The 18,764-nt window shown below is 39.9% G+C and overlaps 2 protein-coding genes across 3 annotated transcripts in view; both read left to right on the forward strand.

The window, feature by feature from the left end:
- Nucleotides 1-18,764, forward strand: part of SCP2 (sterol carrier protein 2) — a 981,293-nt gene that overhangs the window by 191,489 nt on the left and 771,040 nt on the right. The window lies entirely within an intron of this gene.
- ZFYVE9 (zinc finger FYVE-type containing 9) overlaps nt 1-18,764 on the forward strand; it is a 116,242-nt gene that overhangs the window by 91,547 nt on the left and 5,931 nt on the right. For both annotated transcript variants that reach the window (XM_069591811.1, XM_069591820.1), the window contains exons 13-15: nt 11,851-12,001; nt 14,102-14,182; nt 16,848-17,010. In XM_069591811.1, the coding sequence (XP_069447912.1) occupies nt 11,851-12,001; nt 14,102-14,182; nt 16,848-17,010 (395 nt within the window). The remainder of the gene's footprint in view (nt 1-11,850; nt 12,002-14,101; nt 14,183-16,847; nt 17,011-18,764) is intronic.

The following is an 18,764-nucleotide window of genomic DNA, read 5'->3' on the forward strand; positions in this document are numbered from 1 at the left end:
AACGCTATTTCTAGCTAAACCCCTGGCTTTCCCTATCTCCTAGCTCTCACAAGCTTGCTGCTACTTTTAGCATTGAAGCCACCAGCTCTAATCTCATTGTGTTCAAGTACTGTAAGAAACCCTGGTCTCCCTCCTTATCCTTCGTCTCCCCAAATGTAATTTCTATCTCTGTACTTCCACCTCTCTGACCCCATTTTTCAGTCATCTTGAAAAACTCAAAGGCTCAGTCCCTGTAAGTTTTGTCTCTGTCCACTTCCTTGTTGATGTAGTCAGTCCCTTAAATACAGTCTCCTGATGTCATCCAGATATCTTCCTTCAACCTGACTCTTCCTTGTTTTATAAACTTGAGTGTCTTTTTAAAAAACTAATTAATTTGATTATTTATTTATTTTGTTTGCCATGCCGTATGGCTTGCAGGAGGATTTCAGTTCCCTGACCAGGGACTGAACCCGTGCCATGGCAGCAAGAGCCTGGAATCCTAACTACCAGCCCGCCAGAGAAGCCCTATACTTGAGTTTCGTATTCCTTGTTTTTTTAGGCATCTTAAGCTTAGCATGTTCAGATTTGAACTCCCGATCTTCCCTCGGAATTTCCTCTCACAGTCATCCCTAAATTAACGGCAGTGCCCTCCTTCCATTTACCAGGCCCAAAGCTTTGGAGCTGTCTTTAAGTCTTCTCTCACATCCTGAGTCGAGCCTGCTGTTCTGTGTTCCGCTGGCTCTACCTGTCTGGAACCCAGCCACCTCTCAACCCTTGGGCCAGTTTTGGTCTGAGGTAATCTTGGATTTGTGCGGTAGTCTCCTAACTGGCCTTTGTTGGCAGCCTTTCCCCCATCCATTTATTTTCAACACAGCAGCCCAAGTGATCCTGCTGAAACTAAGTAGAATCATGTCACTTTTCTGCTCAAAATTCTCCAAAGGTCTTTCATCCCAGTCAGAACGATACCTGAAGTCCTCTGTTCCCTCTGTTCTTAACCCACTCCCTGTTTACCCTTTCTTCTTACACCTCTCCTTTTCAGTCACACTGTCCTTAAGGAGTGTTCCTTGAAACTGTCTGGCTTGCTAAAATGCTGCAACTACACAGCCACTGAACCAGCTGTTCTAAGTGCCTGTAGGGCTCTTTCTTGGATAGTCCCATGGCTTTTCCCTCTCTTTTCAGTAAGAACTCTCCCAAGTGTCCAGTATTAAGTGGCCCTTGCCAGTACTCCTAGTCATCCTTCATGCCTTATTTTTCTATATAGCGCTTGTCACTGTCTAACATTTAATGTGTTTTACTTTTTCCCCCTCCCTCTCTGCACACAAGAATATGAGTTCTGTGGGGTAAGATTGTTCAGTACTGAATAAACCGAGTACTAACACAAAGCCTGGTACACATTACATGCTCATTTGCTACACAAATGAGTGAAGGTTCATGATTCATGATATGTAGACCCATAGGCCTGGAAGGTGGATGCTAGCTTCTCCACACAAGGGAACTGCAGCTAATTAGAAGGCCAAATATTTGTATCTTCCCTGCAGCCATGAAATTAAAAGACGCTTACTCCTTGGAAGAAAAGTTATGACCAACCTAGACAGTATATTAAAAAGCAGAGATATTACTTTGTCATCTAAGGTCCATCTAGTCAAGGCTATGGTTTTTCCAGTAGTCATGTATGGATGTGAGAATTGGACTGTGAGGAAAGCTGAGCGCCGAAGAATTGATGCTTCTGAACTGTGGTGTTGGAGAAGACTCTTGAGAGTCCCTTGGACTGCAAGGAGCTCCAACTAGTCCATCCTAAAGGAGATCAGTCCTGGATGTTCTTTGGAAGGACTGATGTTGAGGCTGAAACTCCAATATTTTGGCCACCTGATGCGAAGAGTTGACTCATTTGAAAAGACCCTGATGTTGGGAAAGATTGAAGGCAGAAGGAGAAGGGGATGACAGAGGATCAGATGGTTGGATGGCATCACCGACTCAATGGACATGAGTTTGGGTAAACTCCGGGAGTTGGTGATTGGCAGGGAGGCCTCGCGTGCTGTAGTTCATGGGGTCACAAAGAGTTGGACACGACTGAGTGACTGAACAGAACTGAGTGACTAAAGATGTTAAGCATCTTTTCAAGTGCTTGTTGGCCACTTGTGTATCTTCTCTGGAGAAATGTCCAGAGCTGGATGTGGATGATGCCATATAAGAAATACAAAAAATGTGCTATGGCAGTTCAAAAAAGGGAGTGGTCACATTAGTTCTGATGGGAAATTAAAGAAGGCTACCGGTAGAAACTGGTGTTTTTACTAAGTCTTGACTTGGGATCAGCTTTTTTCAGCTGCTTGGATATGGGAGAAGAATATTTTTAATCTGCTCAGTGTAAGCAAAATTAGAAATCATCTTCAGTTCAGTTCAGTTCAGTCGCTCAGTCGTGTCCGACTCTTTGTGACCCCATGAATCGCAGCATGCCAGGCCTCCCTGTTCATCCCCATCTCCCGGAGTTCACTCAGACTCACGTCCATCAAGTCCGTGATGCCATCCAGCCATCTCATCCTCAGTCGTCCCCTTCTCCTCCTGCCCCCAATCCCTCCCAGCATCAGAGTCTTTTCCAATGAGTCAACTCTTCGCATGAGGTGGCCAAAGTACTGGAGTTTCAACTTCAGCATCATTCCTTCCAAAGAAATCCCAGGGTTGATCTCCTTCAGAATGGACTGGTTGGATCTCCTTGCAGTCCAAGGGACTCTCAAGAGTCTTCTCCAACACCACAGTTCAAAAGCATCAATTCTTTGGCGCTCAGCCTTCTTCACAGTCCAACTCTCACATCCATACATGACCACAGGAAAAACCATAGTCTTGACTAGACGGACCTTAGTTGGCAAAGTAATGTCTCTACTTTTGAAGATGCTATCTAGGTTGGTCATAACTTTTCTTCCAAGGAGTAAGCGTCTTTTAATTTCATGGCTGCAGTCACCATCTGCAGTGATTTTGGAGCCCCAAAAAAAAAATGTCTGACACTGTTTCCACTGTTTCCCCATCTATTTCCCATGAAGTGATGGGACCAGATGCCATGATCTTCGTTTTCTGAATGTTCAGCTTTAAGCCCACTTTTTCACTTTCCTCTTTCACTTTCATCAAGAGGCTTTTTAGCTCCTCTTCACTTTCTGCCATAAGGGTGGTGTCATCTGCATGTCAGGTTATTGATATTTCTCCCGCTTGATTCCAGCTTGTGTTCCTTCCAGTCCAGCATTTCTCATGATGTACTCTGCATATAGTTAAATAAGCAGGGTGACAATAGACAGCCTTGACGTACTCCTTTTCCTATTTGGAGCCAGTCTGTTGTTCCATGTCCAGTTCTAACTATTGTTTCCTGACCTGCATACAGATTTCTCAAGAGGCAGGTCAGGTGGTCTGGTATTCCCATCTCTTTCAGAATTTTCCACAGTTTATTGTGATCCACACAGTCAAAGGCTTTGGCATAGTCAATAAAGCCGAAATAGATGTTTTTCTGGAACTCTCTTGCTTTTTCAATGATCCAGCGGATGTTGGCAATTTGATCTCTGGTTCCTCTGCCTTTTCTAAAACCAGCCTGAACATCAGGGATTTCATGGTTCACATATTGCTGAAGTCTGGCTTGGAGAATTTTGAGCATTACTTTACTAGCATGTGAGATGAGTGCAGTTGTGCGGCAGTTTGAGCATTCTTTGGCATTGCCTTTCTTTGGAATTGGAATGAAAACTGACCTTTTCCAGTCCTGTGGCCACTGCTGAGTTTTCCAAATTTGCTGGCATATTGAGTGCAGCACTTTCACAGCATCATCTTTCAGGATTTGAAACAGCTCAACTGGAATTCCATCACCTCCACTGGCTTTGTTTGTAGTGATGCTTTCCAAGGCCCACCTGACTTCACTTTCCAAGCTGTCTGGCTCTAGACTAGTGATCACACCATCATGATTATCTACCTTAGCCTAGTTATTTGGAAGAAATGGGAGGGTGGTGGTGGTGGTATAGTTGCTAAGTCATATCTGACTCTTGGGATTCCATCAACTGTAGCCCGCCAGGCTCCTCTGTCCATGGGATTCTCCAGGCAAGAATACTGGAGTGGGTTGCCATTTACTTCTCCAGGGGATCTTCCCAGCCCAGAAATTGAACCCAGGTCTCCTGCATTACAGGTGGATTCTTAACCAACTGAGCTACAAAGGAAGCCCAAAGGGAGGGTAAATAACAGCATATGCTACAGCTCAGAGATGGGAAACGGTAATAGATCAGGAGGTAGTCCTGCCTGCAAGGATACAGTAGGAAGCGAGGTAAAGCAGGAAAGCTAGTTTGGAGTTAGAGCATAGGACACTTATGATCTGCGTGGAGGACAAGGTGGGGGAAACGTGATCAGAGCTGTGCCTGTGGTAAATATGGAAACATTCAGTCGATCTAGGAAAGAAAAGAAAATTTTTATTTGAGCCAAATTGAGGATTATAGCCTGGAAAAGCATCTCAGAAAGCTCTGAGAACTGTTAACACCCGTTTGAAATCAATGCACAGTTATAAGTTTTTTGAGACAGAGTGCTATACATTACATGATATATTATTAACAGTTGACACAATCCAGATCTGCTAGAAATGACCCCCTTACAAGATGCAAGGAAATGTTATCTTTTAAGTGATCTTGTTGGTGCTTGGAGAATGTTGCTTTCCTGGTTGAGCAGGTATTTCTGCCCTTGGGGAGGCCTGATGGCTGCACAGTGCAGCAGATACACAGTGCGCAGTGGAAGGGAGCAAGAAGGCCAAAAAGCAGAGACAACTTTTTTATGTTTAAAATTTTTCTTATCTTACCATTAAATATGAATTTTATTTCACATGTAGAATGAATCAGTGCTGCTAGAGACTGTAGGTAAAACAGTTATAAAGTTGTTAAATGTCCAGAAAAGAGGTAATTACAGTAACAATAGTAATAGATCAACAGATATTACAGAATTTGAATTGACAGAGCAGAGAAATGGCTCAAGTAAAGTGGAAAACCAATTATTTATATCATTGTATGACAAGTGTAAGTTTCCTTTATGTTCAGTAAGATCCTTTGAATGTTTGGGAAATTCTCTTTGGTATAAATGAACATGGTTTTAAGAAAACAAACCAACCAACCCTGTTCGTTCATTTCTAAAGAAGTACGAAGTTTTAAGAAAATCTCATTAGCTTTGAAATTGATATCCAGGAAAATGATTTTGTTAGAAGCTAGCTAATTTATTCAGAATATCCAAATTGAAAACATTTTATATTTTTTGATGAGGCCATTTGGCTTGCGGAATCTCTGGTTCTCTGACCAGGGACTGAACCCAGACCCAGCAGTGAAAGCACTGAGTCCTAACTACTGGATCACCAGGAAATTCTTGAAAATATTTTTAATCTGCTCAGTGTAAGCAAAATTAGAAATCACCTTAGCCTAATGATTTGGAAGAAATGGCAGATATAATATTTTTTATAATTGTTGTATATGATTGTATCCATTTCTTTCATGTGATATAAATGTAAATTATAATTGAAAACCTAAAGTAATCTGTCTACTGACTTCTCCAAGAAGGAATCTTCTGACTTACCTTATTTGCAAAAACTTATTTTAAAGTATTTTTTGGAAAATCCTGATAGAAGTAGTTTGTTTTATTCGGTTGATAAAAGTTAGTGTGAGAGGAATTTTTAATTATTGTTTGGATGCCTCTGGCAATACAGCTATATATTAAAATATTAACTTTGTAAGAGTTATAAACATAATAAAGTCAAACCAGAAGATGATGATATCTTGGCATTGTATTGGTACAGTACCTAGAAATAAATTTACCAAGGATATAAAAGACTTGAAACCTTAAAACTATAAAATTTGTTGAAAGAACTTAAAGAGACCTAAAAAATGGGATGACATCTCATGTTCATGTATTGGAAGACTGAAAATTGTTAACATGTTAATACTACTCAAAGTGATCTTCAGATCCAGCACAAGCCCTATCAGAATTCCAATGGGGGACTTCCCTGGTGGTCCAGTGGATAAGAATCCACCTGCCAGTGCAGGGGAAACAGGTTCAGTCCCTGATCCGGGAGGATTCCACATACATAGCACAGAGCAAGTAAGCCCCTAAGCCATAACTGCAGAGCCTGCAGAGCCTGAGCTTATGAGCCCATGAGCCACAACTAAGGAGCCCTCATGCTGCGACTGCTGAAGCCTGTGAGCCTAGAGTCTGTGCTCCACAACAAGAGAAGCCACTGCAATGAGAAGCCTGGGCACCGCAATGAAGAGTAGCCCCCGCTCACAACCAGAGAAAGCCCTTCATAGAGCAGCGAAGACCCAGTGCAACCAAATAAAAATAAAATAAAATTTTTTCTTTAAATTCCAATGGCCTTTTATAGAACTGGAAAGCCAATACTCAAGTTCATTTGAAATTGCAAGGGACTCTGAAGCCAAAATTTTGTAAAAGAACAAAATTGGAAACTTCAAACTTCTCAGTTTAAAAACTTACTTCAAGGCTACAGTAATCAAAAGTGTGGTATTGGCATGAAATAGAATTAATATAAATAAATTTATACATTTAATGGCCAGTTGATTTTGACAAGGGTGCCAAGACTATTTAATGGTGAAAGAATAGTCTTTAACAAATGGTACTGGGACAACTGGATATCCACATGTAAAAAGAATTAAGTTGTCCCTTTACTTCAAATCATAAAGTTTAACTCAAAATAGATCAATGACCTGAATATAAGAGCTAAATTCATATAGCTGTTAAGAGAAAAACATGAGGGTAAGTTTTCATCACCTTTGATTTAGCAGTGGGTTTTTAGATATGCATAAACAAGAAAAGGAAAAATACATAAATTGGAGTTAAGAAAAAGTAAAACCTTTTGTGCATCCGAGGATATTAACAGGAAAGTGGAAAGATAGCAATACAATGGGAGAAAATATTTACAGTCCATTTATCTGATATAAGGATCTGTTCTCTAGGTCTAGAATAAAGAAATCTTACAATTCAACAACAAAAGACACACAGTCCAATTTAAAAATGAGCAAAAGACATGAAGAGACATTTCTCCAGAGAAGATACACAAATGGCCAACAAGCACTTGAAAAGATGCTTAACATCTTTAGTCATTCAGTTCAGTTCAGTCGCTCAGTTTTGTCAGACTGCGACCCCATGAACCACAGCATACCAGTACTCCCTGTCCATCCCCAACTCCCGGAGTTTACCCAAACTCAGGTCCATTGATGCCATCCAACCATCTCATCCTCTGTCATCCCCTTCCCCTCCTGCCCTCAATCTTTCCCAGCATCAGGATCTTTTCAAATGAGTCAGTTCTTCACATCAGGTGACCAAAGTATTGGAGTTTCAGCTTCAAATTCAGTCCTTCCAATGAGCACCCAGGACTGATCTCCTTTAGAATGGACTGGTTGGATCCCCTTGCAGTCCAAGGGACTCTCAAGAGTCTTCTCCAACACCACCGTTCAAAAGCATCAATTTTTCAGTGCTCAGCTTTCTTTATAGTCCAACTCTCACATCCATACATGACTACTGGAAAAACCATAGCCTTGACTAGATAGATGGACCTTAGTTGACAAAATAATTTCTCTGCTTTTGAATATGCTATCTAGGTTGGTCATAACTTTCCTTCCAGGAGTAAGCGTCTTTTAATTTCATGGCTGCAATCACCATCTGCAGTGATTTTGGAGCCCAGAAAAATAAAGTCTGACACTGTTTCCCCATCTATTTCCCATGAAGTAATGGGACCGGATGCCATGATCTTCGTTTTCTGAATGTTGAGCTTTAAGCCAACTTTTTCACTCTCCACTTTCACTTTCATCAAGAGGCTTTTTAGTTCTTCTTCACTTTCTGCCATAAGGGTGGTGTCATCTGCATATCTGAGGTTATTGATATTTCTCCCGGCAATCTTGATTCCAGCTTTGCCTCTTCCACTCCAGCATTTCTCATGATGTACTCTGCATGGAAGTTAAATAAGCAGGGGGACAATATACAGCCTTGATGTACTCCTTCTCCTATTTGGAACTAGTCTGTTGTTCCATGTCCAGTTCTAACTGTTGCTTCCTGACCTGCATACAGGTTTCTCAAGAGGCAGGTCAGGTCTGGTATTCCCATCTCTTTCAGAATTTTCCACAGTTTATTGTGATCCACATAGTCAAAGGCTTTGGCATAGTCAATAAAGCAGAAATAGATGTTTTTTTCTGGAACTGTCTTGCTTTTCTGATGATCCAGCAGATGTTGGCAATTTGATCTCTGGTTCCTCTGCCTTTTCTAAAACCAGCTTGAACATCTGGAAAGTCACAGTTCACGTACTGCTGAAGCCTTGCTTGGAAAATTTTGAGGATTACTAGCGTGTGAGATGAGTGTAATTGTGCGGCAGTTTGAACATTCTTTGGCATTGCGTTTCTTTGGGATTGGAATGAAAACTGACCTTTTCCAGTCCTGTGGCCACTGCTGAGTTTTCCAAATGTGCTGGCATATTGAGTACAGCACTTTGACGGCATCATCTTTTAGGATTTGAAATAGCTCAACTAGAATTCCATCACCTCCATTAGTTTTGACGTAGTGATGCTTCCTAAGGCCCACTTGACTTCACATTCCAGGATGTCTGGCTCTAGGTGAGTGATCACACCATCGTGATTATCTGGGTTGTGAAGATCTTTTTTGTATAGTTCTTCTGTGTATTCTTGCCACCTCTTTAACATCTTCTGCTTCTGTTAGGTCCATACTATTTCTGTGCTTTATTGAGCCTATCTTTGCATGAAATGTTCCCTTGGTATCTCTAATTTTCTTGAAGGGATCTCTAGTTTTTCCCATTCTATTGTTTTCCTCTAGTCACTCGGGAAATGCAAATCAAAACCACAGTGCAGTACTCCTTTATGCCTGCTAGGATGACTGTGAAAAACAGCAACAACAGTGGAAAATAACAGGTGTTAATAAGGGTGCAAGAAAATTGAAAACCTACATTGCTGGTAGAAGTTTTAAATGGTTCATTCGCTATGAAAAACATTTTGGCAGCTCCTCAAAAAGTTAAACATAGAATTACCGTATGACCCTGTAATTCCACCCCTAGTATATATTCCAAAGTATTGAAAACAAGTATATGTACATACATTTTCATAGTAGCACTATTCACAGTAGCCAAAAGGTGGACATAGCCAAAACATTCATGGATGGATGGTTAAACAAATTGTGGTGTATATGCACAGTGAAATATTTTTCAGCCGTAAAAGAGAATGAAGTACTGATATATGATATACTGATATGTCATATATGTATATATCATACATATATCAGAATGAAGTACTGATATATTCTCACCATGGGTGGCTCTTAAAACATGCTAAATTAAAGAAGCCATACACAGTAGTCACATATTCCGTGTTTCCATTTTTATGAAATATCCAGAATGCAGACAAAATAGATTCATGTTGGAGGGGGGAATGGGAAGAAACCAGTTAATTACTAAGGCAGTTTACTTTGAATGAATGATGGAAGTTTTGGGGAACTAGATAAGAATGGTGGTTGAAGAACACTGTCTGAATGCCACTGAGCTGTTCATTTTAAAATGGTTAATTTTATGTCATGAGAATTTCATTTCAATACATTTTTTTGAGTATAGCAGTTCAGTTCAGTTCAGTCGTTCAGTCGTGTCCGACTCTTTGCGACCCCATGAATCGTAGCATGCCAAGCCTCCCTGTCCATCACCATCTCCCGGAGTTAACTCAGACTCACGTCCATCAAGTCAGTGATGCCATCCAGCCATCTCATCCTCGGTCGTCCCCTTCTCCTCCTGCCCCCAATCCCTCCCAGCATCAGAGTCTTTTCCAATGAGTCAGCTCCTCGCATGAGGTGGCCAGAGTACTGGAGCTTCAGCTTTAGCATCATTCCTTCCAAAGAAATCCCAGGGTTGATGTCTTTCAGAATGGACTGGTTGGATCTCCTTGCAGTCCAAGGGACTCTCAAGAGTCTTCTCCAACACCACAGTTCAAAAGCATCAATTCTTCGGCGCTCGGCCTTCTTCACAGTCCAACTCTCACATCCATACATGACCACAGGAAAAACCATAGCCTCGACTAGACGGACCTTATTCGGCAAAGTAATGTCTCTGCTTTTGAATATACTATCTAGGTTGGTCATAACTTTTCTTCCAAGGAGTAAACGTCTTTTAATTTCATGGCTGCAGTCACCATCTGCAGTGATTTTGGAGCCCAAAAAAATAAAGTCTGACACTGTTTCCACTGTTTCCCCATCTATTTCCCATGAAGTGATGGGACCAGATGCCATGATCTTCGTTTTCTGAATGTTCAGCTTTAAGCCCACTTTTCACTGTGCTCTTTCACTTTCATCAAGAGGCTTTTTAGCTCCTCTTCACTTTCTGCCATAAGGGTGGTGTCATCTGCATATCTGAGGTTATTGATATTTCTCCCGGCAGTCTTGATTCCAGCTTGTGTTTCTTCCAGTCCAGCGTTTCTCATAATGTACTCTGCATGTAAGTTAAATAAGCAGGGTGACAATAGACAGCCTTGACGTACTCCTTTTCCTATTTGGAACCAGTCTGTTGTTCCATGTCCAGTTCTAACTGTTGCTTCCTGACCTGCATACAGATTTCTCAAGAGGCAGGTTAGGTGGTCTGGTATTCCTATCTCTTTCAGAATTTTCCACAGTTTATTGTGATCCACACAGTCAAAGTTTTTGGCATAGTCAATAAAGCTGAAATAGATGTTTTTCTGGAACTCTCTTGCTTTTTCAATGATCCAGCGGATGTTGGCAATTTGATCTCTGGTTCCTCTGCCTTTTCTAAAACCAGCTTGAACATCAGGGAGTTCACAGTTCACGTTATTGCTGAAGTCTGGCTTGGAGAATTTTGAGGATTACTTTACTAGCATGTGAGATGAGTGCAATTGTGCGGTAGTTTGAGCATTCTTTGGCATTGCCTTTCTTTGGGATTGGAATGAAAACTGACCTTTTCCAGTCCTGTGGCCACTGCTGAGTACAGTAATATAAAAGGTATCAGAACACTCATCTACTATTTTTGACACTGCAATTTATAATGTTACAAGGAGGGGAGTAAAACAAAATAAAAGTCTTAAACTAGAGTTTCAAAAGATCAAAGCCATTTAAAAAGATTGAATTAGAAAGTTTAACAAATGATGAGGATAAATGTGAAGAAAAAAATTAGCATAAAAGCAAACAAATAAGTTATCATTGACCTATTTCAACCAGAAGCTAGATTTTAGCATCACGATGATATAAGCTCAGATTTATTGACTAGATACAAAATGGTGGCCGATGAGCTTTTCCATGTGAGGTTCAGAATTATCACCTTAAAATCTCTTGATAAGAATAAAGCAAAGTATTAGTTATTTCATTGAAGATATGAAACATAAGTTAGTAAAACTAAGAAATAATGGAGTTCATATATTTATAGAGGAAAGCACTCCTTTGGATGTGGAAAAAGAAGACAGGTACACTTAAATATAAGATATTCTTTTGACTTAGAATTTCAGGGTATATATACTCTCAGAGAGTCCATTGGAGAGAAGAAACTACTGTAATTAGGTAAACTGATTTCAGTCACTTGAGTTCATTGCAGGAGTGAAAAAGACAAAATGAATGCCCAATGTGCCGTGTGCTCGGGTTATAGCACATATCACCTATAAAGCATAGAGAGAATCTTTGTGTATGTTGAACTTTTACGAATGGTGACTGATTTTTCCTTTGTCTTCCTTCATTATTTAGTAGCTTCTTTGCCACTTTAATAAATAATATTCTCTTTCGTCTTTGAGAAGGTGAAGGAGCTGTGCTGTGTCAGGCACACCAAAAAGTGCCCATTCTTGGCAGAGTAAGAAAGATAGCCCTCTTTTTTGATTGCAGATGATAAAAGCCATGAACAAGTCCAATGAGCACGTCCTGGCAGGAGGTGCCTGTTTCAATGAGAAGGCAGACTCCCATCTCGTGTGTGTACAGAATGATGATGGCAACTATCAGACCCAGGCTATCAGTATTCATAATCAGCCCAGAAAGGGTGAGTGTTTGAGCTGATTGAGGTCATGGAATGAAAGATTGATTGTACTGTAACTGGAGAGTGGATATCTCAACCCGGTAAACACTCAGTGTCAGAATAGGTGAAAACAATTGATTATATTAACCTTTTGAAGCTTATTCTGCAAGAATATGTTGACTACTCAGACTTAGAGGTGCAAATGGAATCTCTGTTATTGAGGGGAGCATCTTGAAAATACTGCCTCAGGACACTGACCAGGCCAGCATAGGTATTTGATGCATTGGCCCCATAGTGAGAATATGTTTAGGTAGATTTAGCGCTTTTTGAATGATCATACCCAAAGAGTGTTAATTAACATATTGACAGGATTCTGAAGGTAGCCTTCCAGGTTCAGTGGTACTCAGAATGTGGTCTCATCACTTAGGAGATTGTTAAAAATGAAGATTGCATCCCATATCTGCTAAATCAGAGTTTGCATTTTAACACAATTGTTGTGTGATTCAAATACACATTAGAATTTAAGAAGTGCTGCTCAACATTAGAATTTAAGAAGCCTCTGCTCAACATTAGAATTTAAGAAGCGCTGCTCAACATGACATTTCCTAAAATGTCTTACCAGTGTCTATAGTTTTTAAAATATTCACATAAATAAATAAAATTTTTGCTTATTATTTTAGACTGAGAAACCTTGTATTAAGTTTAAGCAGATTTCTTTACTGCAGGACTTTTCAGAGCCTTTAGCGTTTTTTTTTTAAAGGAGGATAGTGCCTAGACCTTCCCAAATTTATTTGACCATAAGTCTTTTTCCTCTCAGAATATCTCCTAAAACTAGCTTTCTTTAGTATGCTTCATTAAGCACTTCTCTAGTAGACATACTACTTCTGTCTTTAAGGTATATTTTTAAAATCAGTTGTTTAGTAAAGGCATAAAAGGTACTGAGCACATGTATATTCAAATATAATATCTAAAATAGGTAGGTGACAAGTCTACTATGCTCTCTATTAGTCAAATCATATCTATAATATTTTAATAAGTTCTGGGTATCATTAATGTATTGGTGATAAAACTAGAAGGTCTTCAAGGCCTGTGAGAAGTTTGAAAACTAGGTTACAGGAAGATCTCTTGAATAAAATATAAATGTTTAACCTAGAAAAGTATAGATTGAAAAAGGGTGAAAAATAGGTATTTCTATTTTTAAGATTCTCTATTATGTAGAAATAATATTTAACTTACTCTCTATAGCTACAAAAGACCAAAACCAGCACCAGTGGGTGAAAGCTATAAGGATCTAGATTTGGGCTCTGTTTGAGAGTACACTCTGTAACACTGAGAGCTGTCCAGAAATAGAAATGGTTGCCTTGTGCTATTGTGGGCTCCCTGTCACTAGGAGTCTTTGACAAAGGCTGGATGACCTACCCATTAGAGATGCTTTAGGGCCAGTGGGTAGGAAGTTGGAATATCTTAGTCTAATGTAAGATGTGGAGAAATAAAACAGTGTAGTGCAGTTTTATAAAGCAAAATGTAATTAAATATCCTTTCTTTTATGAAGAGGTGTTCATCTTTTAAATAGGTGTTTGTTTTTCTAAAAGGTCCACTTTGTAAATAAAATAGTTGGCAATCATATGTCCATATTCAAAATATATTTTCTCTTAAAAAAAGCAATGAACTAGATCTGGGGTCAGGAGACTTTTTCTGTGAATGGCTATATGATAAATATTTTAGGCTTTGCAAACCTGTGGTCTTTGTTGCCAGCACTTTGGCATCATACTTCAAAAACTGCCATAGACAATATATAAATGAATGAATATGGTTGCGTTCCAATAAAATTTTATTTACAAAAACAAGCTGCAGACCAAACCTTAGTCTCGACTAGTAAGATTTCCTTGCTTCTTGACTGAAGGAAGCTCAAAACAAAATGGAAGAGTGTAAATTAAAACCTCATTCTCTAAGCTCTCATTAGTATATGAGTTATTGGTTATTTGTATCTGGTAGTGTATAGAGTAAGTATTTTTTATTTCTGTATGATGGTTTGAGTTCCCAACTACCAAATATTTCATTATTATTTTCAGTCTGTCCATCTCAAAGTCTTTCTTCACTAACCTATTTCTATTGCTATTTTAGTGACTGGTGCCAGTTTCTTTGTGTTCAGTGGCGCTCTGAAATCCTCTTCAGGATATCTTGCCAAGTCCAGTATTGTGGAAGGTAAAGAATGAGTTATTTACTGCATGTACATAGTTCAGTCTTAATTATACAACTGAAAACCAAGGGACATTAAAGGAAAACTTGACACTTTTGCCATAGACTTCTGACTCCACAGAAGTTATTTATTCAATAGCATCTCACTGTACAGCTAATTAAGACTGTCATAAAGGTGCTTAACTCTCCAAAGAAGGGAGTAAGTGGTAGAGATGCCATGGGACACCAACATAAAGTTAAGAGATGGCTTTTCAGAGCTCTGGAATCATGTATCCAAGGGGACATAGTCTGAGTTCAGATACAACACTGGGTGCAAATCTGTAAATAAGTAGATGAAGTTCAGCCCCACTTATAAGTTTATTTTAGTGAAAGTGAAAGTGAAGTCGCTCAGTCGTGTCCGACTGTTTGTGACCCCATGGACTTCAGCCTGCCAGGCTCCTCTGTCCATGGGATTTTCCAGGCAACAATACTGGAGTGGGCTGCCATTTCCTTCTCCAGGGGATCTTCCCAACCCAGGGATCAAACCCAGGTCTCCTACATTGTAGGCAGCTGCTTTTTACCGTCTGAGCCTAGTTGATTTACAGTGTTGTGTTAATTTCTACTGTAGAGCAGTGTAATTCAGTTATATATATGTATATATGTGTATATATATATATATATATATACACACACACACACACGCATTCTTTTTCATATTCTTTTCCATTATGATTTATCACTGGATATTTTCTTCCTCAAATATTCTTCTCTGTATTTTGATCTAGTTACTCTTGTGTAACAAATTAACCAGAATTTAATGGCTTAAAGCAACTATTTATCACCCTCACTTATTGCGCTGGGTCTGCCCTTGACAAGGCAATGCAGGGATGGCTTGATCTTGCTCAGTGATGTCTGGGGCCTCAGTTGGGATGACTTGAAGGTTGGTGCTTACTTGATGGCCAGGAGCTAGAATTATCTGAAACTTTGTTGATTCACATGTCTGGGGCCGGTCTTGGGATGATTTAAAGACTAGGAAAGATGACTGGAGCCCTTTACAATGGACTGTTTAGCATGCATCCTTGGGCTAGTTGGACTTCTTATATGGTGGCTTAGAACTCCAACCACAAGTATTCCAGCACAAGGCCAAAGCTGCATTGGTTTTATGACCAAGCCTTGAAAATCACACAGTTATCCTCTGGTGGTGGAAGTGGTCATAAGTCTGCTGGGGGGAGAGGAGTTAGACTCCATTTCTTAATGGGGAAAAGGAAAAGGTAGCATTGTAGAAAAGCATGTGAGACAGGAGATGCTATGATTATCTTTGGAAAGTACAATCTGCATACAGAATGACAGATTTTCATTTGCACTGTGGCTCACTCCAGTGCCCTAAGAGCAGTTCTTCTGAGGGTGGATTCCTTTGTGTTAATTGAAATACATAGATAAACTTAACGTGTGTTAACAGAGATTGACTTTGATCTCCTTTATTGCCAAACTCAGTAAAACAGCAAGTGAAGAGCAAAGTATGCTAATATTTCGCAACTTAATTTCACAACTCAAAGCAGAAATATTCTATTAAGAAATTAAGAAATCTAGGAGTTAGTCATTCTACTTCCTCATCAAGAAATCTAGGCATTAAATGACTGGTTAATGCTTTTGTAATCAAATATTGACTACCTTTAAAATGTGTCTTTACAAGATGCTTAAAAAGCACCCTTTAAATGTCAAAATGATCAACTGAACTGAAAGAAATCCTTACAAATGCAAAGCGATGTATTTTAAAAGTTGCATTTATGTTTTTGGACTGGAAATTTCTTAGGGCTTACATTTCACCATGTGTGTCAGCAGAGCAATTAGCTACCTATTTATGAAAATTTTACTGATGCTCTTTAGAAATTATTTCAGTTGACAAAATTATGTGTCAAAGAAGCAGGATAATTGCTCAGCATGTGACAGCTTACTCCCTCAATTTCAGTATTTTCCTTTAACTTAAGTGATAGCCCCCAAATAGTTATCATCTGTTGGCTCATGGTAGCCCATATAAAACATAAATGGTAGATCTGCCTTATTGCCAGTCAATAAATGGAATTACTCCCCAGTTCGCTGCTGCTGCTAAGTCACTTCAGTCGTGTCTGACTCTGTGCAACCCCATAGATGGCAGCCCACCAGGCTCCCCCGTCCCTGGGATTCTCCATGCAAGAATACTGGAGTGGGGTGCCATTTCCTTCTCCACCCCAGTTCACTAGTGTTGTTTATTCAGTGATTTATTTAACAAGCACTGGCACTCACTGTATGCAGTCATAGTAAGGTGAGTGATACAAACAAATGAATATGATTAGAGCATGATGCAACAGTGGAACCACAAACAAAATGCTCTGTGTATCCAAAAGAGGGATGTGACCATGTGGAAGTTTTCCTTTTGAGCAGTCTCAGAACAATCTTAGTTGTGCCTGAAGTGAAATCAACAGGCAGGTTTTTTAAGCAGGATCCATCTTGGCATTTGCTGCTCGTAACACTTTCAGTAAGTAAGAGGTTGAGCTCAAAGGACAAAACCTCTTTGTATCTGTCAGCTTTAGAGAACAGAAGTTTCACGTTTAATCCTAGAGGGATTTGCTAGATGCCAGGTACAGAGCTTCATCTGCCCCTCTCCCTGGCTTTGCACTGTTTCCATCTGTATTGTCTTGGTGCTGATTCTCAGATGGCGTTATGGTCCAGATCACTGCAGAGAACATGGATGCCCTGAGGCAGGCGCTGCGGGAGATGAAGGACTTCACCATCACCTGTGGCAAGGCAGAGGCCGAGGACCCCCAGGAGCAAATCCACGTCCAGTGGGTGGATGACGACAAGGACGTCAACAAGGGGTAAATGCAGCAAACGTCCCCTCAGTGGCGTTTCGTTATGGGCTGGCCTCTGGGTTTTGTCTAGACTGGCATTTTATTACTCTCCAGAAACCCCTGCCTAAGAAAAAGGACTGCTTTGTATTATAACATGGACTTTTAAATTTCTGGTTTCTTGGCTTAATTTCTGAAGGAGTTTCTGTGCATATTTTTGAAGGGAAGGGAAAGAAAGTAGCTGATGAAACACAACAGTCCTTCTAAAGTTATTGAGATAATAGTAAAACCTAAGCCTTTTTGGTTTACAAAACACTTTTGCTAATATTGTTTCATTTGATATAACAACTACAGATGAGTAAATAAACACCAAAAAGATAAATGACTCAACAAAGCTTGGAAGTGGCTGGGCTAGGACTTAAAAGCCACCTCCTTGGCCTTCAAATCCTATGTTCATCTCTAGAATATGGCAACTATGTTCTGGTGGTTCAAGCCAAAACCTTGGAGTCATCTTTGACACTTTGCCTCACACCCTACACCTTAATCCAGCAGTAGAGCTTGTTAGCTTTCTTTTTAAACATGTCCAGAATTGTACTGCTACTCACTGCTCCTCCTGCTGTCATTTGGTCCGCATCCTCGCAGTAGGCTTCTGATTTGTTTCCTTGCTTCTAGCCTTGGCCTCCTCCCTCCTCCTAGCCTCGTCAGTTTCCAGTACAGCAGCCAGAGCAATGTCACCTCTTGCTCAAAACTCATCACTGACTTTCAGGGTCATTCAAGGTAAAAGCCAAAGTCTGTTAAAACTTACAAGCCAAAAAAAAAACAACTTACAAGCCTTACACAATCCCCTGCCTACTCTCTTTATTTCTCAGAAACAGTATCTGGTTTCTTGCGTGAATATATCAGCCTTCTTCTGCCCTCAGACCTTTGTACCTTCACTTTCTCAACAAAGGCTTCCCTGTCCAGCCTACTACATTGTAAGCCTCTCATACACATTTCTTCCCTTCTCCACCAAATACTTCATACTCCCCTTCCCTGCATTATATTTAAGGGTACCTATGACTCACTAACATATATTTTTACTCATTTATTTTATTATATTGGCCCTGGAATGTAGGATCCATGAGGGCAGAAATTTTTGCTGATTTGTTTACTGCTGTGTCATCAGCACCTAAAACACTGTATGGCACCTGGTAGGTTCTTTAAAAAACTGATTAATTGAATAAATATGTCAAACTTCATTGTATTAAGCTTTCTCCCATTCATCCTTCAGGCAATAATTCTATATGTGGGGTTCGGAAAAGACAAAAATGAATTCATGGTCCTTGGTGACAGGTGACTCAGTCTAGTTTTGAAGATAGTTATAATAAGGGCACCAAAGTATGGAAGATGCTCATAGAAAACTCTATAGGAGACAGTAAAGATAAAAGAGAAATGAGGAACTCAGTAGAGGCGGTAGGGCAGGATTCCGGAATGACTTCCTAGAGGAATGGCTGCCTCTGGAGCTGAGTCTGGTAAGATGGCAAACATCTGCCGCCTAGCTGTGGCAGAGTGGGCCTGCCAGTATGAGGGAATGGCAGGAGTGAAGGCAGATAGAAGGTGTTTCCAGCATGGCATACCAGATTTTTTTAAAAGAGTGTTTTAAAACTTTTGTTATTGAACAAACAGAAGCAACTTCTAAATCAATGAGTATGTTTGTCTACTTTATAAATAACACTTTATCTTCTCATACTTCCTGGAAAATTTAATTTCAAAATCAGTTTGTGTTTAACTCTTTTATTATAGTT

Source organism: Ovis canadensis, chromosome 1 (assembly GCF_042477335.2).
Source record: "Ovis canadensis isolate MfBH-ARS-UI-01 breed Bighorn chromosome 1, ARS-UI_OviCan_v2, whole genome shotgun sequence".
NCBI lineage: Eukaryota > Metazoa > Chordata > Mammalia > Artiodactyla > Bovidae > Ovis > Ovis canadensis.